We start from the raw sequence: 27811 nt of genomic DNA on the forward strand, positions 1-27811 counted from the left end.
GAAAGGGTTCAAATGCACAAAAATGCTGGAAAACCAAATAATTTGTGGGAAGTTTTGTTCTTCAGAAAAAAGTTTTTTTTTTTTTTTTTTTTCTGAAGAACAAAAGGGACACATGGACAACTGTCACTAAACAAAAAAAAAAAAACAGCTGTGGATCATTCGGATAACAGCACAGTATTAAGAACCAAGTGCATGTAAACTTTTGAACAGGGTCATTATTTTCTCTTGTCTATATGTAAACATCTTTTATGTGAAATATCTTATTCAAGTCAGTACTAAATAACATGCATTTTGTATGATCCATCTTATTTTGGTAAAATAATTAACATTTTGCATATTCTGCAAGGTGTACGTAAACTTTTGACTTGAACTGTATTAATAAATATTAATTTACAACCTATTTTGGGTTCTTTTTAGCAAGAAAACTGTAATTTTTAAGCAAAAATTGAGTTAAATAAAACTACCCAGAAGGCTGGGTTAAACATTTACCAATCGCTGGGTTTGTCCATATTTCATTGTTTTTAACCCAGCAATTTTTTAGGGTGAGGTTTGTTTTTGTTTTATGAAACAACCAACAAAATAGATGTGCACACCTTTTTTTTTTTTTTTTTTTTTTTTTTTTTTTGTATATTATTTGATGCATAACTATTAAATACATGATTTTAGTTTTATATAAAATGTTATGTAGAAATATAAAATATATTTATATCATAATATATAACGTCTATTATTATTATTATTATTATTATTAAACATCATACTCACTGTAATTGCATTATTGTATTATTTAATGCATGAGAAACATTCAAATAAATGTTTTTGATCAGATACGATACAAAACGATGATATACTGGCTCTATCAGTTCTCAAACAGAGTGCACCGTGCACTTTTCCACATCACTGCGCATGTCTGTTGAGCGAGTAATATCGAAACGGATCGGATCATCACATCGTATCCGCTGCCGTCATTATGTCATCAGCATCTCCGGACACTTAAATGTTTAACAGGTTTCAGGTCTCTGCGTCTGCAACTTTATCCAGCACAGGTGCAGCACGAGTTCATGCCGACGCAGTTGTTGGTCTTTTGCTTTGGGTAGTTCACCGTAATAGCATTTAGTTTACTTAACTTGCTTTTTCATTCATGCCAGATGTGTGTTTAACGTAGTCAGTAGAAAAAGTAGAACTGAGCTTATTTTCATGATTTATGTGTCTAGAAAGTGCTTTGTAAAAAGTGGTGCGGCTGCGCTTTATTGAGCCACCGGTGTCTTGTAGTTTAAAAATTAGCCTATTATTTATTAGCCTATGTTAAGTAATATATAAATATGTTTTTATATGTCAGTACATATTTATTAGTATTATTTATTTTGTAATTTTTCTTTATTTAGACTAAAATACGCTTTTCATCAAGTGAGGTTTGGATATAGTGTGCTTGTGTGTAAAGTTATCTTAACGTAAAACATTGCGCAAGAGTTTGGCTGTGATCCTGTGGTGTGGACTTGATTTGCAAATATTTCGGCTGAAATTGATTGAGCTTGCTGTGCAGCTGACAGCCTTCAAGCCAGAAATGAGCCGAATGAAGCTGCCTCAAGCTGGACTCCTCGTCTGGATGTGTGTAATGAACAGGGTCCTGGACACAGGTAAGCGTTTACGATAAGTGTAAGCGTACTTTTTTACTTTTAAAGCGGCAGTCTTGATTGTGTCAACGCTCTAATGTCATAATTAAAGATCTGGGCTGGTAATCGACAGGTTGGAGAAGGTCAACTCTCTGTATTTTGTGCTTTCGCGAATTAATAGCTCTCATCCATTCTCATCCACTTTAAGTCTTTTCATATTGACCGCATAATTTTTATTAAAAAATATCCAGGTTTTGGCTTTGTTTTGCTGCTGATGGTTTCTCTACAGTCCTTATACATTATGTTATATATGCGTATTTGCTTTAAAATGTTTTTACAATATATAATAATGTTTTTTATTTTAACATACTTTAAAATAGAATTTATTCCTGTGATGAAAAGCTGAATTTTTATCAGCTGTTACTCCAGTCTTAAGTGTCACATGATCCTTCAGAAATCATTCTAATATGCGGATTTATTATTAGAATGATCAATGTTGGATAATATCAACAGTTGTGCTGCCAAATATTTTTTGGAACCTGTAATTTTTTTTTTTCAGGATTCTTTCATGAATAACAAGTTTAAAAAGTACAGTGTTTATTCAAAATATAAATATTTTATAACAATGTAAATTATTTATTATTAACTTTTAATAAACTTTTAATTATTAACTTAATACATCCTTGGTGAATAAAAGTATTAATTTCTTTAAAAAAAAAAAGAAAGAAAGAAAAAGAAACAATAAAAATGTACTGACCCCAAACTTTTGAACGGTAGTGTAAATATAAAACAATCGACAAAACCTGGACATTTTAGGCAATATAAAAAAAAAAAACGAAAAAGCATACGTGCGGTCGCCTGAGTAATATACAACTCATATGCTACGTATGAAGCTTTGTGTGAGGAACAGATAAGGATTAAACCGCTATTTACTGATAATCTGGATGCGCGGCCATATTGGAGATACTCGGATGTAAACAACAGCATGGATTGCACGGTTAATGTACTACTGAATACGTTGTTCTGCTAATTTAAGTTGTTTAAACCACGAAAAAATGTATGGAAGCCGCAAAATTATATAGAGAAGGACTTATTAAGCAGAAAAGGGTGCAATATTTTGACAAATTGAAATTAATAGGTGGTAAAGATACGTGCAAGCAGTATTAATTAAGATATTACCCTAATATTTCACCTACCTGACCGGAAATGATAAGAACAAACACAGATGTTGTCAAGATTCTTGCCTTGGAAATCCTGCTTCAGTTTGGCCAACCAAAAATGCCCTTTTTCCTCAGTTTTTTGTATTCTTCTCTTTGATTTGACTCCTTTTGGCAGTATATAGTATTCCAAATGTTTTCCCGGTTCAACTGAGCAGCATTACGCAGCAAAATATTCGAGTTACATTCAGTTCAGTGGCATTGTTTACATTCAGTGCTGCCAGTATTGCCAGTTGATGATGCGTTGTGAAAACACTCTATATATAATGTATAATATAACATAATTCATGTCAAACCTGAGGCAATACATCTAATACAAAAATATTTGATTTGAAGCATCTTCATCAAATCTGTGATTGTGTGTTCTCTTAATATTCAATTCAAGTTTCAATAAATAACTACTTTATTTCCCATCCTTATAGCTTAAGGATAATATGAGATATTTTTGCATGTCTTCTGAAGCCTTTGGAAGTGTGTGTCACCTCTCATATCAAAACAATAACAACAAAATCTGAATCAGTAATTGAACATTTTGCATTTGGCTGAAGGCTGAACTTGGTTGAAAAGTAAACTGTGGTTCTGTTTTCTCCCATACTATGAAACTGTAAGAAATGAGAAGTGTTTCACTGAGTCACTTCTGTTACCATAAACAACAGCACAATATTGTGCACAGTTGCGAAACATCTGTAAAAGTTAAACACTCTATAAAAACTTACTTCAATTCATGTTGTAGACATGACGCCATTCATGTGTCCTGTTCAGAGTTGCTGTATGTTTCCCGGCACTGGTGTATTTCTTGACCTTTATCCTGAAATTATATCTGTATCTGTTGTTTACATTGTGGTTCAGTTCACACACAAACTGCTGCTAATCTGTGATTATTTAGGATGTATAGGACAGAACAATCTAGTTGGCACACCGAGGGCTACGGCTGGTGATACACGGCGTTAACTTTTTGAGCAATGTTGTTGGGCAATGTTGCCAACAAGGGGCAACCAAGTGAAACATGGACCACGACCGAACGAAAGTTTTCAGATAGAAATTTGTTGCTCATTCTCAATGGAAAAGTGATTGGCATTGATTGGCAACATTGCTCAAAAAGTTGCTCCATGTATCATCATAAATCTCAGTTGCTATAAAGTTAAATAATATAATAAGGATTTTAACTGCATGATTTTGATATAAAAATGTCAGGCCGGTCACATTTAAGTTGTTATTTTATGCAGTTTTAAAAAGCAGTGAGACTTGTGTTTGTGCTCAGGAACAATCTTTCTCTCTGCTCCACAGCAGCAGCATCATCAGCACTGTCAATCACCCAGTGTGAGATCATGCAGTACACCAGCATCACCTGTTACTGGAAAACAGCCGAACACCTGAACATCAGCAGCTACAGGCTTGAGATTAACAAGTAAGCCATATGCCACACTAACAAAATCTACGAAATTTATCTGGCATGGGCTTTGGGCCTGTATCACATCAATATACAGTACTGTGCAAAAGTCTTAGGCCACTAGTATTTTCACCAGCTAAAAATGGTTCAAAGTAAGTTATTTCTATCTTTTGCTGTAGTGTGTCAGTAGGATATATCAGTTTACATTTCTAAACATTCATTTTGCCATTAATTATAATAATCCAGTGAGATTTTTGTGTGGAGCACAGGCTGTTGTCAGACTCCTTGTGCAAACAGAGATCTGATCTCTCCATCATTCAATCCAGTCTGTCTTAAGAAACAGAAAAAACGGAGACAGACTAAATCCAGAAGAACTGTGGCAACATCTCCAAGATGCTTTAAGAGACCTATACCTTCAAAGCTATAGTACTGTTAACATTTTTAGGCAGTTAGGCACATAAAATGAGGATGCTCTCAAAAATAATGTCATAAATAGATTTTCTTTATCAATGAACTTCTATTAACTAAAATAAATAAGCATTTGATGTGACCATCCTTTGCGTTTAAAGCAGCTTTTGCCCTAGGTGCACTTGTGCATAGTTTTTCAGGTAGCTTTGCAGGTAGATTACTTAAAACATCTTGGAGATGTTGCCACAGTTCTTCTGGATTTAGTCTGTCTCAGTTTTTCTGTTTCTTCATGTCATTCCAGAGACAGACTGGATGATGGTGAGATCATATGTCAGTGTGGAGCACTGGCTGTTGTCAGACTCCTTGTGCAAGCAAAAATCTCACTTGATTATTACAATTAATGGCAAACAGCATGTTTGGAAATGTAAACTGATGTTTCCTACTGACACACTACAGCAAAAGATAGAAATAACTTACTTTAAACCATTTTTTAGCTGGTGAAAATACTAGTGGCCTAAGACTTTTGCACAGTACTGTGTATATATATGTCCTATTGCTATCCATCTGTCTATCTATCTGTCTTCCTGTCTGTCTGTCTGTCTGTCTGTCTGTCCGTCAATGTTTAATTCAATAGGTTTCTTGTGTTTTAGTGGTAGACATCTGGTCAAATGGTTGTGCCACCACACTTATGGTGGCTTTGACTAGCGTGACTGTTGTCAGCCAGCATGCAGATTTGTGCTGATCAGTGAAACTGATAACTGATAAACATTAATGATTTAGGAAACATGTTAAAGCTGCCTGACTCATGTCTCACGCACTGGGAAATTCATTTACATAAACATTAATACATAACATCCTTTTATCATTTTTAGGGGATTTGCACACTAATGTTTTTATTAGTTTTAAGTCTTCTATTAGTTTTAAGTTTAGTTTTAAGTCATCATGACTCATTGCATTGATTTTTGAAGCAGCTTTATTTGCTACGCAGTCCTCTTCATTTGCTGTATACTTTTTTGCAAATTCAACAAAGCTGTTGATGTTGCATTGTAGGTTCTTCAGATCAGTGTTTTGATTTATAGTGTTAGATCGCTGTCTCCATGCCTAGACAAAGTTTGTCCAGTATCAGAACAACTCGTCAGCAGAGAGGTCTAACACCCAAACCCTGTAAGCAGGAGGTCTTGTCTGGTACCCAAAATACCCAAAACACTATTAACAGTTTTCTGCTAGCCAAGAAGTTGACTGAGGAAAAAGCCAATGAAAATGAAGAGCAGAAGCAGGAGAAGAAGTATGATGATAAAAAGGAGCAGAGTTTATTGAATAGTCTTAGTTGCGTATGTCTCAATGCTCAGACACAAATTTAACAAGTATTGTTATACCAAACTGATTCACAACAACATCCCATAAACCTTAGCTGTGTCCGAAACCGCTCCCTATCCACTATATAGTGCACTATATCGGGTGTCAGCCATTTTGTAGTGCTGTCCGAATTCTGAGTGAACGACTTCATTCCCTACATTCGTTCACTACTTTTTACCCACAATACATTCTGATTTCGAGTGTACAACCGATGTACACTCGTTCAAGCGCTATTTCCCAAAATTCAACGCGAGACGGCGATAGAGCTTGAAGAAAAAGAAATATGGCGGACGGCAACATTGGAGGTGGCAACTTTTACAAATGTAAGTAACTTTTTATTGTTTAAAGTAGTCTTTATAAAGATGTTGTGATGCGAAATGATAGGGGGCAATTTGTTGGCACAGTAATTACTTTCTAGTGTGGGAACTTTTACATTTACAACATTGTCAGATGATAATTTGGTCTATTGTTCAGTTATGTTAGTGAACACGTAACGTTACAGTATTCATCTACGTCTTACAAAATTATTAACAAATATTAACGAATTTGTATTTGCTTTATTTAAAAACTGACTGTTTACTGTTGCCCTTTTTCATTGTTGATACGCTATTTTCCTATTTAATACTGTAAAGATACTGTAAAGACGCAATCTGTATTGTTATAAGCGCTAACAGTATATAAATAAAGGTGACTTGATTTGACTTTAGGGACGGATGAGGATGTTAGGCGTCTTATCTTAAAAAGAACAGCCTATGGTCATCTCTTTTCTGGCCGGAGAAACGCTGCTCAGCATGGATGGGAGTGAGTTTCAAAGATTTTTTTTTTCTTGTAAATAATATAGTTGAGGTTTAATTCATGTGTGTTTGTTAATGTGTATATCATTACGTTATTTGTACAACAGAACAGTGTTGAAGGACATCGGCTTGGAGGGGGTGGTATCCCCTGCCAGAGCGGCCAAAAAATGGGAAAATTAAAAAAAAACATACAAGGTAATATAATAATTATATACAGATTTACTTTTGACTATACACCCTTTGCAGAATCTGATCGTTTTTATTGTTTGTTTATTTTTTAAAATAATTTTTAAATTAGTAAAATTGTACATTTAGGTTGCAGATTATTTTATGTAGTGCTAGCTATTTGACATATTCCTCTAGTTAAGATAACTGAATTTATCAATTTCATAATTTTATATGGCCTTGGTTCTTAATATCATGTACTTGACCATTTTAAGCCCTTTGCCGTGGTTGTGCATGAGTCTCTATTTTGCTGAAAATCCTTCAGGTCTTTTGAGTTCTTTTTCTTTTGAGTTCCTTTGTTTTGTTTCATGCTTTGTGCATTTGAATTCTTAAGTACGGTGGCTGATGTTGAGATCATGCTTAGCCACCCAGGACAGTTGAGGGACTTGTACACTGCTATCAAAAAAAGGCAACAGTCTTTAATACTCAATATTAATTACCAGGAGTGTGTGGACTGTAAGGTCATTTTTTGTATTAGCGAGACTAATGTATGGATTTTCGGTCTATAATTATAATAAAACTCTTAATTAATAAAAATTATTCTTAGGAGCTGAGGAACCCACCGACTGGTATTGGGACTGAATCGGGAGAATCCACTGCAGGAACATGGAAATGGTACAACCTGATGGATGAGGCAATAGGTGGGAGGCCATCCATCCAGCCCCCCATCCTAATTGCCTCATCAGAGGAAGAATCCATTGTTCCTGCAGTGAGTTCTCCTGATTCAGTCCCTGAAGAGGCAGAGCAGGAGGACAGGAGAGAAAGTGGAGAGCCAGGGCCAGCAAAGAGGCAGAGAAAGGATAAGGATCCAGTGCTGGAATTTTTAGAGAGGGAAGCTGAAAGAGCAGGAGAGAGAATAAGAAGAGAAGAGAGGAGAGAGGAGAGACTTCTGTCAATTCTTGAAAAAATAGTTGAAAAAATGTGAAGATTTTATTTAAAATAAATAATTTGAATTGACACATTTGCTCTTCTTTTTTTCAACAGGATTACTTATACTAAGAGAATATACAGTGTTTTAACAATTAAAAATATCATGTACATCCAAATATACTAACAAATTATATTACAGTAAAATGACGTGGTACTTATTCCGAACTACAATACATGTTTTATGTTAACTGTAACTTAACTTAGATTTGTCGGCATTATTTACCTTCATGTCATTCAAATATGTATGACTTTTTCTGCAGAACACAAAAGCTAGAGTTTTGAGGACTGACAGCGTTAGTCACCATTCACTTTTGATGTATGGGAAATAGTCATACAGGTTTGAATGAGATGAAGGTGAGTAACTGAGGACAAAATGTCATGTACAACCTAAAATAATTACACTATTTAATTTTAGTTTAATTACATACTAACCATATATTGGTAAAATATATCAAACTATAGCATATAATGTAAGTGGTTGTGTTTTTGTAACAGATTTTATAAATAATCATGGTGTCTTAGGGCTGGAGGAAGATTGTCATCATTTGGAGCAGAAAGGGCAGCAGCCAAGCGTTCTCTGGTGTGCTCTCCACTCTGCGGATCTCTCACTTGCAGGTCATCAAGATCGTCGCCATCCAGTTGTCCTTCTTCTGGCTCAATGATGTCACCGTTTGTGATGCAGATGTTGTGCAGTATAGTACAACAAGTGATGACCTCTGGAGCAAATTCTGGCTTCACTTCAAGGGCCTTGAAGAAAAGTGACCGCCATCGTGTTTTCAAACAGCCGAAAGATCTCTCAATGATGGACCGAGCTTTTTCATGGTGGAAGTTGAAACGCCGATGACTTGCATTTTGTAGCGGCTCTCTATATGGAGTGATGAGAGAGATTGGGTGGCTAAGACAGGGGAAACCTCCATCTCCTAAAATGTGGTATCCTTCTGGTGGGTACAGTGCCTTCAGGTATATTGGGCTGTTCCTGAGCACTCTGGAGTCATGGACTGATCCGGGATAACCCACAAAAATGTCCAGGTATTTTCCTCGGTGGTCACAGAGTGCTTGAAGCTGGATAGAATAAAATAACTTCCTGTTCAGGTAGCACATGGAATCAGCAGATGGAGGCTTGATTCTGATGTGACAGCCATCAATGCTACCAGCAACTGAACCAAAGACAGGACTACCAGCCAGGTTTGCAAAGCCTGTGCTGATTTCCTCAAGCTCTTCAAAAGATGGGAAGTGGATCACTTTGTGTTTGATGTGGAGGAGCATTTTGGACACTTTGTGCACAATCATATGTACTGTTGAACGGGGCATGTCAGCCAGAAGATGAAGACAAGAATTTCAAGATCCTGACCCCAACCATGGTCACGATCTTCACGGAGGGTGTTAATGAGGTAGGTCAGTGTTTGCCTGTTAAGCCGAAAGTCTGGCCTCAGGTCACTTCTCCCATCCAGGTACAACCTGAGGACAGGCACTTGTTGGTTCAGCAGGCAGTATGGAGCTCGATTGCCGAACTGAAAAAAATAAATATACTATAAAGTAAAATGTGTCATATTGTGTAATAAATAAACACATTGTGCAAATTATATGTACAGTCAAACCAAAATTTATTTAGACACCTTCATCATTTCCCACATTATCACTGTAGTTTACAAAATGGTAATAAAATATGAAGAGTTAAACTATGTCAGAACAAATTCATCTTGATAATGTCAGGTAACTTTGATAGAAAGATCTGGTGTCTGAACATTTTTTTGGTTTTGACTGTATGTCAACATAAGTTAATGTGTAAAAAAAAAAAGCTATATAAATTATTAATATATTAATATATATATATATATATATATATATATATATATTACATATGTCATATATTGACAAAATAGCTAACAGTTAAAAAAAAAAAGATTTGTTCTCCCAATTCAATGGTAACTGGATTGGTAAAAACAAAACAAAACAAAAAGAAGTTTCTTACAGGAATTGGAAGCTTATCATAAGTTATTTAAAGAGGTTAGTAGCTGAATGTGTGTTGTGTAACATCTTACCGATAGGTGGCATCTTCAAGCTAACAAAGCACGCCTTAAAGTTGTTGCTCTTCTTGAAAAATGCCGTTTTCTTCTCCTCGGGAAAAGAAGGTTTTCGTTCACTCTTTGCTAATATAGTGCACTCAACGGCCATTTACTATATAGGGATTAGTGAATGAGTGAACGAGTGAGCGGTTTCGGACACAGCTCTTGAGTTTCCATAAACATTCTTATTCATGAAGACAAACTGCCCTTGAAGCTACACAGTCATAAGACTAAACAACAATGGAAAATATATATAAAAAACAACTATAATATAATATAAATGACTAATCAATTAATGAATCAATAAAATGAATATATAAATGGATATAATGATTATTATAAATCATTAAATGAATGAAGAATAAATGAAGAATATATAAAAAGAAAGCAAAACACAAAACAAATGTATGGTTGCTCTGAGGCAAAACACACACAGTTTGCATTTGAGGATCATCAGATCCTTCATTCCCCCCTCTTAATAAATGTTACTAAATCTTTTAAAAGTGTCCCAATATTAATCCAAACCAAACCAATTAGAATTTCCAAAAACTCATTGTGAAAAACATGTTCTTTACCAATTATGATTCCATGTGCTTTTACCTTTTCCAGCTGTTACCACCTTTGGCCATTTGTCATATTTCCATCTCAGCATCTTTCCATCTCAGCATCAGGGTTTCTGTGCCCGAGTATTTACTCAAGTTGCCTGTCAGGTTTATCAATTGTTAATTGGAGGGTACCAATTTCAAAAACAAATGAGATAATGGTAATACATGTGCATTGAAATTCCACTATTGAGAGAGAACTGAGGAAAAATTCTCTTAAGGATCTTGTCCTTTGAGATTTAACCAAAATTACATCACTATGACCTTCTAGTCATGGACAAATGATTGAATCGCATCATGTCATGTTTGACCATATCTTGCAGCATGATGATAATAAACCACTCATGAATTGACCTAATTGATTTTGTATGATAAATATATGACTTAAAAACACCCATGTATATGTGTTATGAACAATATAAAAATCTTTCGTAGCTCAGAATGCCTCTATCCATGAAATGTCTCAGGAGTCAGTTCTCGAAGAGTCTTGAAGCTCTTGAAGTGTCTCTGTAGCTTGTTCTGTTCTTCCCAAAGAACCATCTTGAGTTTGAAGATTGCGAAGTTCCATCTCTCTCTCTGACGTTCCCTGAAGTTCCTGTTATTCTGTTTGCCGTTGTTTGTCGACACAAACTGTCCCCCTTATGATAAGGCTCGAACCTCTCAGCGAATTTCTGGAAGTGTCAGGGTTCTGTCACTTCTGTCTAGTTTATTTGTGGGTTTTGTGACAGAACCCTGGCACTCCCTTCTTGTCTTGTTTCCTTGTGAGCGTGCGGCTTTGAGTGTCCTCGAGCCGCATGCTCTCTTGTCTGCGTGCATTGTTTCATGTTGGAGCGCGGTGTTCGGATCCTGGCACTCATGTCTTGTTCAAGTTTCGGTTTCGTGTCAGGGTTCTGACACTCGCGCTCCATGTTCTGTCGTGCTGTGGGAGCGTGTGGTCTCGAGTTCTCTCGGGCCGTGCGCTCCTCTGTCCGTGTGAGTTTTGTTTTGTTTGGCCCATGCGGTTCGTGTCTGGCCACGTGCTTTCTCGTTGTTCTGTTGTGTTGCACGCAGCTCATTTTATGGCTGTGTGCTTGCATTTGTTTTGTCTTGTGTTGTATGGCACGCAGCTTGTGTCTTTCACTAGCTGTGTGCTTTTCTTGTTTGTCATGTTTAGTGTGAACACGTGGCTAGTGAGTGTCCTCATTAGCTGTGTGTTTGTGTCCTGTTCTGCACATGGCTAGTGATTTGGTTTTGCTGGCCATGTGCTCGTGTTTTTGTTTTGTTTCTGTGTGCCATGTGCTCTCATGTCTAACCCCGCCCACCTTGTTACTTCATTATTGGTTCATTTGCCCCACCTGTGTTCTCTCGTTACCCTCCTCATTTGCTTCCCATTTATTCTCCCTGTGTTGTCAGTCCGGTGCGAGTTCATTGTCATATATCCCCTGCTGTGTCCTGCCATTTCTCGTCAAGCCTTGTCCTGCCTAGCCAGTGTGTTTTCCCCTTCGGGGTAGTTTTGTTTGTTTTTGTTTGTTTTTGTTTTATTTCATTAATAAAGCCCTTCTGCCCTGCAATTTGAATCCTCACTCTAATCCCTGCAACCCACACCCCTGACAGGAAGGTCGCTGACAATGATCTGCGAAAACACAAAACAAGAGAGTGGAAAACAGAGACTGTTCTTTTTGAAAAACAAGATTGCTTAAACTTTGTTGGAATTATTTTGACTCCATTATAACCTCGATAGATAAACAAAGAACATAGAGACCGGTTGGCGACTAAACTGTAGTCCGGTGAAAGCTAATCATCATAGCCTCCCACCTGCGATATATTCATCATGAGGTTGGCCCCCAACACTGTAAAAAATAAAAAACACAATTTGTTGAGTCATCTTAAAATAATTTGTTACCCTGCTGCCTTAAAATTTTAAGTTCAGTCAACTAAAATAAGTTTAGTCAACTTGAAATGTTAAGCTGTACTAAGTAACAACTTAGATATTTGTGTTTGCTAAACTTAACAGATGGGTAAGTAACCCAGCTGCCTTAAAATTTTAAGTTGATTCAACTCAAATATCTAAGTTGTCACTTAGTATAATTTAACATTTCAAGTTGAATAAACTTTTTTTGAGTTGACTGAACTTAGCATTTTAAGGCAGCCAGGTTACAGATTATTTTAAGTTGACTCAACAAATTGTTTTTTACAGTGAAGTCACTAAAAGACGAGGTTCTTCCTCATGACTCCTTCCTACAGCATTTCGCCGGGTCTCATTCAAAATTAATGAGCAAATTCACAATGTCTAATATCTATCCATTTAATTTTGGCTAATAATTCAACATAATTTAGAATGATTGTGATTAACTCTTTCAAATGACGAATGTCATTGTTAGTAGTATGAAAATCCAATGAAGTCCACAGATCTTGTGACATACCTGACCATTAAAGCGTGTTTCCCCTGGCCAGAATCAATAGTGTCTGACACTCCCATCAGGGAATGATGTCTCAAACCAATATTTAGCCAGAAAGACAGCAGTATATTGATAGTGAAAATTTTGCCAACTATAACCAAAACATCCCAGTAACTCTAACATTTTCAAAGAGTCATAAAATCACAAATTCACAAACAGCCCTGAGGGTGCAGGTTTTCCCAGCTAAATAGAATTGCATTGCCAAACTGTGTTTTTGACGTCACGCATCCGTTAACTTCTTCCGCATGTTTCCTAACAATCCCCTCACCCATATTGTTTAAACATGAACAAATTAAAAACGCCTAAGTGACGGACACACACTGTGTATCCGTTGTGATCAGAAAAGGAAGCAAGGTTCGGAGCCTATTATCCATCTGATAATTTAGAAATAATCAAATCCACAGATTTGCGTTTCAGCTTTATCTGTGAGTTGTGAGTGAGGTGATTCAGTGCGCAGATGACATGCCTGAGCAGTGAAGATTTCTGCCGTTCATGCGGCGGCAACCGCAGCTGCCTGCTCAGCGAGGGTCATCCGTCTCACCTCTTACTGAGAAACCACTCTGCTGCCAACCTGCTCCAAAGTCATGCACAACAATCAAAGGCACAATGGGAGTCCATGTAGATTTCAGCATTTCAGCTGTTTTGCCATTTGCCAACTCACATTTTGAGCAACCAAATTAACTGACACTGAGACTTTTAGTCTGTAGTTACTGCTCAACCTGCCTTGCTCTCCCCATTGTTCACAAAAGATGAACAGCGCAGAAAATCAAATTTGATCCAAATTGTCTAGATGTTTTCTACCCTTAAAAAATATTCTTAAAGAGCTCTGCACCATCTTGACCATCTGGAATTAGTTCAGATGAAACAAACTAGATTTCCCAAAAATGATGTTTGGCAATTTTAGCATCCTGGACTATTGTCACACGTCCTGCTGCTCATTAGTCAATAAAGCAATGCAGTGCAAGTGTAGACAGCAAATATTTAGCATCAGACATTACAAAGACTCACTTTGCAAAGCCAAAAAGACTGTCTGAACTGTATAAACAAGGCAAAGGCCTTGAGTCATGGTATGAGTTGCGGAGACTTATACTCCTCAGATAGTTATTCTGATTTTCCCATTCTTGGGTTAGCAAAGATGTCATGTAACCAATGCAAAATCTCTGCCACTGTATCTGATATATCTAGTGCGAATGCTACATGTGTCAATTCCTCAAAAACTATTCCAGCCTCAGGAGTTCAGTCATTGAGCCCCGAACTTAACAAATTGAAGAAAACTGTTTAACACTGCAGTTTGCAGATGAGCTGCAATCCAACTACCCCTGTAGTTACATCCTCAAAAGAATCTCAGCATTTGAATAGTTCCAGAAATCAGATGTGTTGAATCAAATCTGACAAAAGATTGGTGAAATAGCAGTTACACTGTTAAACCCAAAAAATAGCTAGTAGCATTGACCAAAGTCCATTAGCAACATCAGTTACCATTGTTGTCCATAGAAATATCAAAAATGACCAGTTTCACATGTCATTGAACTTGTAAAATAACCTGATGAAATCACTTTTTCTCAGAGTCTGAGACAAAATAATTTCCCATTCAGCTGTTGTCTTTCAAGATGATAAAACTAGGGGAGCAAGATTTAAATTCCCCCAAATTATTAACAGATATAAATATAGCATATAAATATGTATATAATCACTCCAGGTTTCCTTGGAGGGTTTTAGGCTGCAAATCAAGATTCACACAGGCTTTGAGGCTAGCACTCTCTGCTCATGCTACATCTTTGCAGCTATCATAATAATAATTCAACAGTGAGATGAGTGTCTGCATCATATTGTAACGAGGTGAAGAATCACACAACAAGGTTTTGACGTGAAAGACCCCCGGAGGGTGGTTTTAATGTTGTTTAAATGGAAAAACAAGAAATGAAGTGGCGGTGAAGGGTGACCAGTGGTGGTGGTTTCCGGGTGCTCGTCCCCGTAAGTGCTCTCCTCAGGTGCAGAAATAAGGTGCGAAACGGTCTGGAACGGCGTGTCCAGGGCTCAGCTGCTATCTGCGGTGAGAGAGAGAAAGAGAGATTAGGCGTCTTGCTGCGTTGGGAGTTGAAGCTCGTCTGAGGCGTCCTCTCTTCTCTCTCTTATGCGGCTCCGGCGATTGGCAGCAGCTGAGCCGAGTTGGGCGCTGATGAGGTGCGCCAGGTGTGCGTGATTCCGGCCAGGGCAGCGGTGAATGGAACGGACACCCGTCACACTCCCCCCCCCAAGCGATGTCCTGGCCCGTCCTAAAACATACAAATTTTGGATGAGGGGGAATTAGGGGAGGGTGGGGAGTGACCCCCGACAGACCTGAATATCCAGCCCAGATCCGAGACAGTCCGTCGGCGTTGGCGTTGGCCACCCCGGCTCGGTGGCGGACTTCAAAGTGGAAGTCCTGGAGCGCAAGGAACCAGCGGGTCACCCGAGCGTTGGTCTCTTTTGCTCTCGCCATCCACTGCAATGGCGCGTGATCAGTTAGGAGGGTGAACCGCCGGCCCAGGAGGTAGTACTTCAGCTCCAGGACTGCCCACTTGACGGCCAGGGCTTCCTTCTCGACCGCCGCGTACCTCGTCTCGGCTGGGCTCAGCTTCCTGCTGATAAAGAGCACAGGATGTTCCTCACCTTCCTGAACTTGAGACAGGACGGCTCCCAATCCTGTGTCTGAAGCGTCGGTTTGGAGCAGGAAGGGGCAGCTAAAGTCCGGTGCTCGCAAGACTGTCTCGGTGGTGAGGGCCGCCTTGATGCTGCGAAAGGTCTCCTCCAGCTCCGGACTCCAGGCCACCTTTTCCGGCTGCCCCTTCCTGGTGAGGTCTGTCAGGGGGGCGGCTAAGGAGGAGAAGTTGGGGATGAAACAACGATAATATCCCGCCAACCCCAAAAAGGCTCGTACCTGGGTCTTGGTGCTGGGTCGAGGGGCCTCTTGGATGGCCGCTACCTTCCGATCCTGAGGGCGGATCATCCCCCGGCCCACTTTGAACCCCAGGTACTGGGCGTCGAACTGAGCCAGATGACATTTTCGGGGGTTGGTGGTCAGACCTGCTCGCCGGAGCTCCATGAGCACCCTACGCAGACGGTCAGGATGTTCCTCCCATGCCTCCGAATGGATCACGACGTCATCCAGGTAGGCGGCGGCGTAAGCCTGGTGGGGGCGGAGCAATATGTCCATCATCCGTTGGAACGTTGCGGGAGCCCCATGGAGGCCGAAGGGAAGACGGCAGTACTGCCAGTGACCAGTAGGTGTTGAGAAGGCCGTCTTCGCCTTGTCTTCAGGGGAGAGTGGGACCTGCCAGTAACCTTTGGTCAGGTCCAGAGTGGAAATGTAGCGGGCTCTCGCCAAACGGTCCAGGAGCTCATCCACTCGGGGCATGGGGTAGCCGTCGAACTCCGAGACTTCGTTTAGGCGCCGGAAGTCATTGCAGAAGCGGAGGGTGCCGTCCGGTTTCGGGACCATTACAATGGGGCTGGACCACGGGCTCCAGGATGGCTCGATGACCCCCAACTTCAGCATGTGCTGAATCTCCTCCTCTATGGCACACCGACGGGCTTCTGGTACTCTATAGGGCCGCTGCCGGACAATGATTCCGGGTTGCGTCTTGATAGAGTGTTGCACCACGTTGGTCTGCCCGGGGAGAAGGGAGAACACATCGTCGAACTGACTGACCAGGTGCTGCAGGTCCCTCTTCTGTGCAGCCGAGAGATCGGAGTTGACGTCGACGACCACCGGGGAAAGGGAGGTGAGTGCGGCAAGCTGGTCTCTGGTCCCCACCCACTTCTTCAAGAGGTTAACATGATAGATTTGTTCGGGCTGTCGTCTACCAGGCTGTCTTACTTTGTAGTTTACCGTGCCTATTTTTTCCAGGATGGTGTACGGCCCTTGCCACTTAGCCAGGAACTTGCAGGCGGAGGTGGGGACCAATACCATCACTCGCTCCCCCGGCTGGAACTCCCGGGGCTGGGCTGCACGGTTGTAGTGCCGTTGTTGGGCCTGCTGCGCTTTGACGAGGTGTTCCCGGACCATTGGCATAACGCGCTCGATCTTCTCGCGCATCTGGGTCACGTGCTCGACCACAGAGCGGAGCGCTACCGGCTGCTGCTCCCAGGCGTCGCGGGCCACGTCCAGTAGCCCGCGGGGCTGACGGCCAAAAAGCAATTCGAACGGGGTGAAGGACGTTGACGCCTGGGGTACCTCTCGGACGCCGAAAAGCACATAGGGCAACATCTGGTCCCAGTCTTTGCGATCGTCAGCGGCCACTCTCTTCAACATCCGTTTGAGTGTTTGGTTAAAACGTTCGACCAAGCCGTCAGTCTGTGGATGGTAGACGGACGTCCGGAGTTGTTGTATCTTTAGCAGCCGGCAGAGGTCAGCCATGACCCGGGACATGAACGGTGTTCCCTGGTCAGTCAGAATCTGGTTGGGGATACCCACCCGGCTGAATAGTAGAAAGAGCTCCTGCGCGATGTTTCTCGCCGTGGCCTTGCGGAGAGGAACAGCTTCTGGGTACCGGGTGGCGTAATCCGGGGCGATGTCACTTGGCACGTCGGGCACGCACGACAGAAAGCCTTGACCTCTCCCTCGAGACCAGGCCAGTGGAAACGGTCACGGATCCGTTGAGCCGTGTTAGTTGCTCCGAGGTGTCCAGCCATCGGGTGCGCATGTGCCAACTCCAGGACCGTCTCCGTCTTTGACTTGGGGACCACTAATAGATGTTTTACCTCCCCCCTTCGCTCAGCGACACAATAGAGCAGACCATCTTTGATGACAAAATGCGGGAGAGGATGGGGTCCTGGCTGGAGCTCCTGCCCCTCAGCCACCCGCACTTGAGTCCAACAATGTTTCAGCCGGTCATCCTCATGTTGCTCGCGGCTGAAGGACCCCCCTCGTGTTACCTGCTGGAAGACATCATAAAAAAGGTTAGCGGAGGGGGGGGCGGACTCACCATCTCTCCCGCTGTCAGTTGTTAAGAGCGCAGGCTTGTGGGTGGTTCTTCTCCTCGGTGTCCTGGAGGGGCGGCTCCTTCCCGGGCTGACGGGCCGTTGGGCGGCAGCGGTGAGGAGGCGCTCAAATCCAGGAAAATTCCTACCGAGTAACACAGGGACAGGCAATTTTTTAATTAATCCTACCTCAAGCGGCCAGGTCCCTCCAGTGGCACTGAGTTGGATCTGTCGAGCTTTCACTTGTCTTGTATCTCCATGAACGCATGTGATGGGTAGCACCGCATGTGCATCAGGCCGGGGAGGTAGGATATCACTTCTCACCAGGCTGACCGTGCTTCCTGAGTCCAGCAGAGCTTTGTACACCTGCCCGTGTATCCTCACCGCCGCTCCTGGAGCGCCTTCTGGCAGGTGGTTGTGCATACTACAGCCCGCCAGCCACTTCTTTTTCCGGGGTGAATTCGGTTCCGATGGCATGGGTTCATCCGCTGGGTAAGGAGCCGCCGGTCTGCTCTGGTGTCGCGGGGTGCCCTCTGGCGCCCGCTGCTCCTGGACCACCCTCCGGGTGTACGGTGGCACACGCTCTCCGGGCTCTCGGTGGTGGGCCGCCTCCGCCAGCTTAATCGCCTCCACAACGTCCCAGAGTGTGGCAGGATTCCTCATACTCACGGCTTGGCGGTGTGTTCGGGGAAGAGCTCTCACCAGACGATCCATGACGACGCGCTCTACGACCTGGCTGGCGGAGGGGTTTCCGTCCAGTAGCCATAGGCGGGCGAGGCGGAACAGGTCAGCGGCCTGGGCACGGGCTGGCCGGCGAGGGCGAAACTCCCAGTCTGTGAACTGTTGGGCAGCTGCAATGGGTGACAGCCCCAAGCGGGCCAGAATCTCTCGCTTCAGCTCTTTGTAATCGTCAGCGGAGGATGGATCTAAGGAAAAGTAGGCGCGCTGCGCCTCGCCAGTCAGCAGAGGGGCCAGCGCCCGTGCCCAGTCCTCTTTCGGCCAGCCTTCAGTTGTCGCAGTGGTTTCAAAGAGTTGAAGGTAAGATTCCACATCATCGTGGGGGGGTGAGCTTCTGTAGCAGTCGAGCAGCTTGCGCTCTCGCATCTGGTAACGGGACTCGCTGGGCATAGGCGCCTTGTAGATCGGAGATCCTCCTGTCCACCTCACCCTGTTGGCTCGCTAGATGCTCGACAATCTGCTGCTGTCGAATGCTTACTTCTGTTAGACGCTGTAACAGGTTGTCCATCTCTCCGGAGGCGTGTGTGCACCGTACGTGATCTGAAAACCGGAAAAACAGAGGAGAAAAAAAAAAACATCAGTTTGGGACGGGTCCGGGGTGGCGAACACTTGTGTGTGATTCTTTCACCAATCTGCCCGCATTCTCCACCAATGTAACGAGGTGAAGAATCACACAACAAGGTTTTGACGTGAAAGACCCCCCGGAGGGTGGTTTTAATGTTGTTTAAATGGAAAAACAAGAAATGAAGTGGCGGTGAAGGGTGACCAGTGGTGGTGGTTTCCGGGTGCTCGTCCCCGTAAGTGCTCTCCTCAGGTGCAGAAATAAGGTGCGAAACGGTCTGGAACGGCATGTCCAGGGCTCAGCTGCTATCTGCGGTGAGAGAGAGAAAGAGAGATTAGGCGTCTTGCTGCGTTGGGAGTTGAAGCTCGTCTGAGGCGTCCTCTCTTCTCTCTCTTATGCGGCTCCGGCGATTGGCAGCAGCTGAGCCGAGTTGGGCGCTGATGAGGTGCGCCAGGTGTGCGTGATTCCGGCCAGGGCAGCAGTGAATGGAACGGACACCCGTCACAATATCTAAACCCATTAAATTTCCGAATTTCAGAGTTATTTACCCTACTGTTAGTGATGTGCTTCCCACATGCAAAAACAAACATACTCAAGCTTTTGTTCAGACTTGTCCCTTTTTTTGCCCAGATTCTCTTTACCTTCACTGCAATTTAGTTAGCATCTGTTTAATCTGACAGATATCTTTAAGAACTTTTAAAACATTTTAAACATTTTTTGAAAACCCTGTTTAACCCCTTCAGTTTTTCTGTTGTTCTTAGGTTAAATGAGAACACCTTTCGGCACTGTGATTGTATGTTTAGCAACTATTAATCATGTGTTACTGCTTCTGTTTACTGATCTTAAAAATGCTCGTCCAATTGTTGTCAAAGTTAATTATCTCATCTAGCTTAACATCTGACCACTCCATAACTGTAGAAATGATATTATCTGACCCAGTAGCTTAGCTACCAACACACGGTACGTACCGAATTTCCATGAAATGTCAAACAGAACACACTCACTCTGCATTGCAGTAGTTAAGCCAGGAGAAGACGCCTGCGAGAGTTGTCCCCATCCTCACTCGTGGCCCCGAGTCAGAAGCCCAGTGGTCTGGGACATTCCACCGTCTGGTCATGCGAGAAACAACAATCCCGACTCCGCTCTTATGGAGTTAACAGCACCGTGTGATTACATCCTGCCGACAATGCCAAAATGGTAGATCGCTGTCTCCATGCCTAGACAATTAAGATCCAGCCCTGGATGCCAGATCCCGTCAGAAAATATCAGTTTGTCCAGTATCAGAACAACTCGTCAGCAGAGTAGTCTAATACCCAAACCCTGTTAACAGGAGGTCTTGTCTGGTACCCAAAATACCCAAAACACTATTAACAGTCTTCTGGCAGCTAAGAAGTTGACTGAGGAAAAAGCCAATGAAAGTGAAGAGCAGAAGCAGGAGAAGAAGTATGATGATAAAAAGGAGCAGAGTTTATTGAATAGTCTTAGTTGCGTATGTCTCAATGCTCAGACTCCGTCTGGAGAACACAAATTTAACAAGTATTGTTATACCAAACTGATTCACAACAACATCCCATAAACCTTGAGTTTCCATAAACATTCTTATTCATGAAGACAAACTGCCCTTGAAGCTACACAGTCATAAGACTAAACAACAATGGAAAAAATATATAAAAAATAACTATAATATAATATAAATGACTAATCAATTAATGAATCAATAAAATGAATATATAAATGGATATAATGATTATTATAAATCATTAAATGAATGAAGAATAAATGAAAAAGAAAGCAAAACACAACACAAATGTATGGTTGCTCTGAGGCAAAACACACACAGTTTGCATTTGAGGATCATCAGATCCTTCAATGGGTTCTTTAAAGCACCATTTCATTTATTTGCAAGTGAGTTTTAATATTCCTATGTTATTCTGCACAGAACCTCTTGTGAAAGTAAACGCAGCTTCATCCGGGTGGGTGCCTGTAATATCAGCGGCTCTAGCTGCTCCGTTCAGCCCATCGATTCAGCATTACACTGTTTCTGTGCGGATGTTCTAGCATTCACAAGCTCCGGATTCATACGCTCAGATCCGTACTTCTTTCATGGGGTCAATAAAGGTACTACACATCATGAAACAACATTAACATGCATCCAACACTTTGTATAACACTTTGTTTGGTTCAGAATAGCATGCCACCATACTACTCCTTCAATTTCTGTAGTATTTAGAGTGAATCCTATGTCTGCTAATTTCTATTACGCATATAATACCCACATGACCTGTTCAAAAATTTAGGGTCAGAAAGAAATGAATTATTGAAAATTTGCATCAAAGGAATAAAATACATTTTAACACATATTCAAATAGAAAACACCTATTTTAAAATGTAATAATATTTACTGTATTTTGCATACCCCAAACTTTTAGCAGTAGTGTATATATTCTACATTTGTAGCATGCTGATGTTAGAAATGTTTGTGACTTATCCAGTTATCCACATTATTTTACATGCTATTTTTAAAATGCATACTATAAATAAAACAGTATGCAGCGTGCACACAGAAAGCAGTATGCTAGTATTCAGGTCAAGTTGTGACAATGCAAACGATGACTAAAAAGATGGCACATGCACATGTTGACCTTTCATATTGGTGACGCATCAATAAATGTTTTGCTTTTTTTTTTAGAATCCATTGTGCAAATGACTAATTTCCATCTATTGTAATGTTTACAGTTATTTTTCATCATGCTTGTACCTGTATCCATTCCTGCCAAAGGCATTGTATGCCTGCAAATAAAGAGTCTTTTCTTTTGTATTCTCATTGTTTTCTCTCTCTGCTGCAGTGAAACTGCCTCCTCCACAGATAAAACATCTCAAGCCATCAGAGAGTAGATCTGAGTGTTTGGAGGTGATCTGGAGAATGGATGAGAGCTTTTCCAAGAGTGAGAAAGCCTACATATGGCTCCAAATGGAGTACACGACACACAACCAGGTTTATACCTATATTGACTTAAATATAAGAGAGAGAGTTCCCTTAAAATTCACCTAAAATTAAAATTCGGTCCTCATTCATGTCTTTTCAAACTTAAACTTATGATTGTGACTTATATTTCAGTCTTTTTCTCACATAAAGCTATAGTTTGACCTCAGAAGGCAGATTGCAGTACATGAGTCATATAGACAGCTTTTATGGTGCTTTTGCATTAAAAGCTTGTTCAAAACACCTCTCTATATCTTCTACTGAAAAAAGAAAGTAAACAATGACAGAAGTTTCATTTTCAAAAATAAGTGCACTTAATTGTACTGAATGTGCACTTGTAGTGTACCTGTATGTCAAGTCTTCAAAAGAAATTTTAAAAATCTGCTCGTTCAGATAATACAGTATCAATGAAATAAAAGGCCACTCAAGTACTCTTGAGAGTACACATTCATGACTATTTCTTAACACACCTAAGTATATTTTTAAAAAGCATCAAGTTAAAAGTGTAACTTTGAAGTACATTTTAAATCAATATTTGAATAATCTTTTGTCATGCTTTAAAAAAGCATGCTTATTTATGTTGACTAACATGCTAAAACACATGAAAAATACTTGATTATTATTTTAACTGTAGTGAGCAATTTGAATTTACATTTAAACTGTACTAAACTTAAAAATATAGAATAGAGGGAGAGAGTACTCTTTTCAAAAGTACACTAATGTAAATGTTTTTTCACAAGGTTTAACCAACATGATATATGATTAGGCCATATATAAGATTAGAACTTTAATAAAACTCTCTTCTATGATCCTGTAGACCCGATCTCAGACTATACAAGCATTTTCCCCGAATTTTACCAAGGAGGTGTGTCACTTATACCCAGGATCCAAGTATACAGTGAGACTGAGAGCTCAGGACAATCGAACACACGCTCACTGGAGCTCATGGACATCTAAAGACACAACCACAGCGGAGAGAGGTGAGACTCTGAGGTCTGATGCTTCTTACTAAGGCTTGAACTCTTGTAATGAGCATGCATTTTCACATGCACCAAACAATTAGTCAAAGCAATACGCTACCCTTGAGGAAAAAGTACACCCTAACATACTTTCAAAAAGAGTAATTATTACGGAAATAATATGCTTAAGAACTGAAGTTGTGTGGATCACAAATCATTTGATTCAGATCGGAACTTTGGAATGCATTTTGAGAATCATTTGATTTAGATTGAAACTTCGGAGCAGATTCGCAAATCCTTTGATTCAGATCAGAACTTCGGGTTCGCAAATCATTTTATTCAAGTCGGGACTTATGTGATTTCACAAATCATTTGTTTTAGATCAAAACTTCGGAGCTGGTTCGCAAATCTTTGATTCAGAACGGAACTTCGGAGCACGGATCGCCAATCATTTGATTCAGTTCGGGATTTCGAGTGCATTTTGACAATCATTTGATTCAGATCGGAACTCAGGAGCGTGGATTGCAAATCTTTTGATTCAGATCAGGACTTTTGAGAGTTTTTGAGAATCATTTGATTTAGATTTTGAAGTAAGTTTGTGAATCTTTTAATTCAGATCAGAACTTCAGAGAGCTGATCATGAATCATTTGATTCAGATCAGGACTTTTGAGAATTTTTGAGAATCATTTGATTTAGATCGGAATTTTGAAGTAAGTTTGTGAATCTTTTAATTCAGATTGGAACTTCAGAGGTGATCACAAATCATTTGATTCACATCGGGACTTTGGAGTGTGTTTTGAGAATCATTTGATTTAAATCTGCGTATCGCAAATCTTTTGATTCAGATCAGGATTCAAAGCCCATATTGCAAATTATTTTATTTTGATCGGGACTTCAGATTTGCATATCTTTTGATTTAGATTAAAATTTAAGAGTGCAGATCACAAATCATTTGATTTAGGTCAGGACTTATGTGTTTTCACGAATCATTTGTTTTAGATCAGAACTTCGGAGCTGGTTCGCAAATCATTTGATTCAGATGGGGATTTTGAAGCACTTTTTAAGAATCATTTGATTCAGTTCAGAACTCTGGAGCGTGTATTGCAAATCTTTTGATCCAGATCAGAACTTTTGAGAATTTTTGAGAATCATTTGATTTAGATCGGAATTTTGAAGTAAGTTTGTGAATCTTTTAATTCGGATTGGAACTTCAGAGAGCTGATCACAAATCATTTGATTCAGATCGGGACTTTGGAGTGTGTTTTGAGAATCATTTGATTTAAATCGAAACTGCGAATTGCAAATCTTTTGATTCAGATCAGGATTCGAAGCCCAGATCGCAAATCATTGTATTTTGATCGGAACTTCAGATTTGCAAATCTTTTGATTTAGATTAAAATTTCAGAGTGCAGATCACAAATCATTTGATTCAGGTCAGGACTTACGTGGTTTCACGAATCATTTGTTTTAGATCAGAACTTTGGAATTGGTTTGCAAATCTTTTGATTCAGATCGGAACTTTGGAGAACGGATCGCCAATAATTTGATTCAGATCGGGATTACGGAGCGCGTTTTGAGAATCATTTGATTTAGATCAGAACTTTGGAGCAACTTCCTAACAATAATTTGGACGAAACAATTAAATATCTGTTGTCTGCCGTTATGACCCCACCAATGCCAAACTGACAGCTACACCTATCAGAGATGTCAGTTTGAGTGATTTTTGTCTGTTAGTGTTGTTAAATGTGGCCGTGTGGATAAATATGAATTTGGATTGCTCTTTCCTCAGCTCCGTCTGCGGCTCCCCGGCTGTGGAGACTCATCCAACCTGCAGAGGAAGCTGGAAGGAGACACCTCACCCTGTTCTGGAAGGTTTGCTTTTGTTCTGTAGAAAAACTTTTTCAAGTATACATGATAAGGAAGTGACTGAAAAGAAGAGCCAACAGAAAAAACAGGAACCTCTTTATGCCAAGATCATTGTTATACTGATTCAACTGTACATATCAAGATGACTCACCTAAAATTCTTTGAAGTGAGAATTAAACACAGACGCAAGTCTGTTGACAGAGATCTCCGACTTTTGATTCCAGACTTTATTATCTTGCCAAGTTTGAGCACAGTCTCTTCTGAAAGTCTAAAGAATACACATGAGAATACTGGGGACATTTTCATAAGAGAAGCATCTGTATTTAATATTATTGAGATGTCAAAGTGATCTAATTAGGGGCCAAGCACCGAAGGTGCGATGGCACCTATTGTATCCGTTGGCGTTATTATTAGGGGCCAAGCACCAGAGGTGCGGTGGCACCTATTGTATCCGTTGGCGTTATTATTATTCCGCTTCTTCTTCTTCTTCTTCTTCTTCTTCTTCCTCTTCCGCCGCAAGTCTATGGCAGCCCATAGAACCACTTGCGGGAAAGTTGTATAATTTTGCACACTGATAGAGGACAGTCCCAACATTAACCATAGCAAGTTTGGAGTCTCTAACTCAAACTCTCTAGCGCCACCACTTGTCCAAACTTTCAAAAGATTTATGCTAATAACGTTTGAACCGTAAGCCACACAACAAAAATTCTTTTTTCCTCTGATTCCTTGGCTTATGCCGAGTTGAATGGACACCAAAATTCAAAAATCGTAAGGTTTAGTTTTTTCGCTATTCTCAATTGTTCGTAAAACCTACTTTTTCGAACTCGTCCTAGGCCGTTGCACCGATTGTCACAAAAATTGATCCAGATCATCTTCAGACCACGCTGGCAAAAAGTTATGGAATTCAAGTCGATTCGTCCAGCCGTTCACGAATAACACGCGAAAGAATTGTACGAAAAGCTAGCAAAAATCAATGTGAGGCTATATCTCCGTAATAGTTTGTCATATTGACACCAAACTTGGTGTGTGTTATAACAAGCATGACCTGAGCCTACCTGCAGTGTTTCGGTGCAGTGCCCCTAGTGGTCAGGAGATACGAAAAATGGCTATTTTTCTTTATAACGTCTGAATGATTTGTCCAAAAATCACAAAACTGGTCTCTTTAGATTCGGTGTGTCATACCGAGTCGAACCATATCCAATTTTCCCATGTCAGCCATTTTGGGTGTCGGCCATTTTGAATTTAGCTTTAAAATGCTGTATCTTGAGAACGGATTAGCGTATCGTTTCGACATTAATTACAAAAATGTTCGGCACCATGCCCTGAATGTACATAAAAATTTTGGGGCCAGCGCCACCTTGTGGTCAAAAGTTATAACGAAATTTCAAAAAATGCTAATAACTTTTGCGTACATTAGTCTATTGAAATGAAACTGATTTTGATAGATTCCTTCGGTCATGCTGAGAACACCGATACCAATTTTGCCAATTTTGGCTGAACTTCCTGCCCGCCATTTTGATTCATGTTGAAAACCTACTTTTTTCGAACTCCTCCTAGACCGTTAGTCTGATTTTCACCAAATTTGACTCAGATCATCTTCAGACCATGGTGGCAAAAAGTTATGGATTTTGTGTCGATACACGAAACCGTTTTCGTTTAGCGCATCAACGAATTTACTGGAAAGATGCCAAATTGCATCCGAGTCTGTATCTCTGCAAAGCTTTGACATATTGACACCAAATTTTATATGTGCTATTGTCACCACACTCTGACCAAGCCACATCAATTTGGTAACAGTGCCACCTATGGTTCAGAAGTAATACGCCATTCACTAAACATTAATAATGAAATTTACAAAAATGCTAATAACTTCTGTTTACATTAGCCTATTGGAATGAAACTGATGCCAATAGATTCCTTGGGTCAAGTCGAGAACATTGATACCCATTATGCCGAAATTGGCCAAACTTCCTGTCCGCCATTTTGATTAATGTACAAAACCTACTTTTTCGAACTCCTCCCAGACTGTTAGTCCGATCTTCACCAAATTTGACTCAGATCATCTTCAGACTATGCTGGCAAAAAGTTATGAATTTCGTGTCAATATACGAAACCGTTTTCGTTTAGCGCATCAACAAATTTGCTGGAAAGATGCCAAACTACATCTGAGGCTGTATCTCTGCAAAGCTTTGACATAATGACGGCAAACTTTGTGTGTGTCATTGTCATTTCACACAGAACACTTCACATCAATTTGAAAACAGCACCACCTGTTGGTCAAAAGTGATAAGCCATTAAATTTTATTACGATTGGTTGTATTTATGATTTTTCAGCCATTTCAACTGATATTATCCTAAAATGGCTTAAGTTACTCACTGTTGTAGTCGGTCTGTTGCTACTTGCCGTGCTTAACTCCTCATTCTGCCTCTTTTGTGCTTGGCCCCGCAATTGCTGCTTGCAGCTATATTTTGTATTTTTTCTGTTCTTAGTACAATCAGGATGTATTTACTGGAAATATATATTGAAACTAAACAATGACTATTAATATTTAATTTATGTTTAATATAAGTTCCCACCTGCCATGCAAACTAAAACAAAACAACAGCATAAATGTAGATATGTAAATAGATCCGTGACAAATATGAAAGATTACATTTGCTTGTGGCTCCAGTCACTTCCTGTTTTAATAACACTCTATGA

General features: G+C 40.5%; 1 protein-coding gene across 4 annotated transcripts in view; it reads left to right on the top strand.

Moving 5' to 3' along the window:
- The first annotated feature begins 969 nt into the window (after positions 1-969).
- LOC127151885 (interleukin-6 receptor subunit beta) overlaps positions 970-27811 on the top strand; it is a 42814-nt gene continuing 15972 nt past the window's right edge. For 2 of the 4 annotated variants that reach the window (XM_051092219.1, XM_051092223.1), the window contains exons 1-7: positions 970-1093; positions 1544-1637; positions 4118-4238; positions 21241-21419; positions 22148-22296; positions 23102-23264; positions 25034-25116. In XM_051092219.1, coding sequence (XP_050948176.1) covers positions 998-1093; positions 1544-1637; positions 4118-4238; positions 21241-21419; positions 22148-22296; positions 23102-23264; positions 25034-25116 — 885 coding nt within the window. In that variant the 5' untranslated portion in view covers positions 970-997. Of the gene's footprint in view, positions 1094-1385; positions 1638-4117; positions 4239-21240; positions 21420-22147; positions 22297-23101; positions 23265-25033; positions 25117-27811 lie in introns of all 4 variants that reach the window. The other 2 variants (XM_051092220.1, XM_051092231.1) reach the window with 2 other exon arrangements.

Source organism: Labeo rohita, chromosome 2, assembly GCF_022985175.1.
Source record: "Labeo rohita strain BAU-BD-2019 chromosome 2, IGBB_LRoh.1.0, whole genome shotgun sequence".
Taxonomy (NCBI): domain Eukaryota; kingdom Metazoa; phylum Chordata; class Actinopteri; order Cypriniformes; family Cyprinidae; genus Labeo; species Labeo rohita.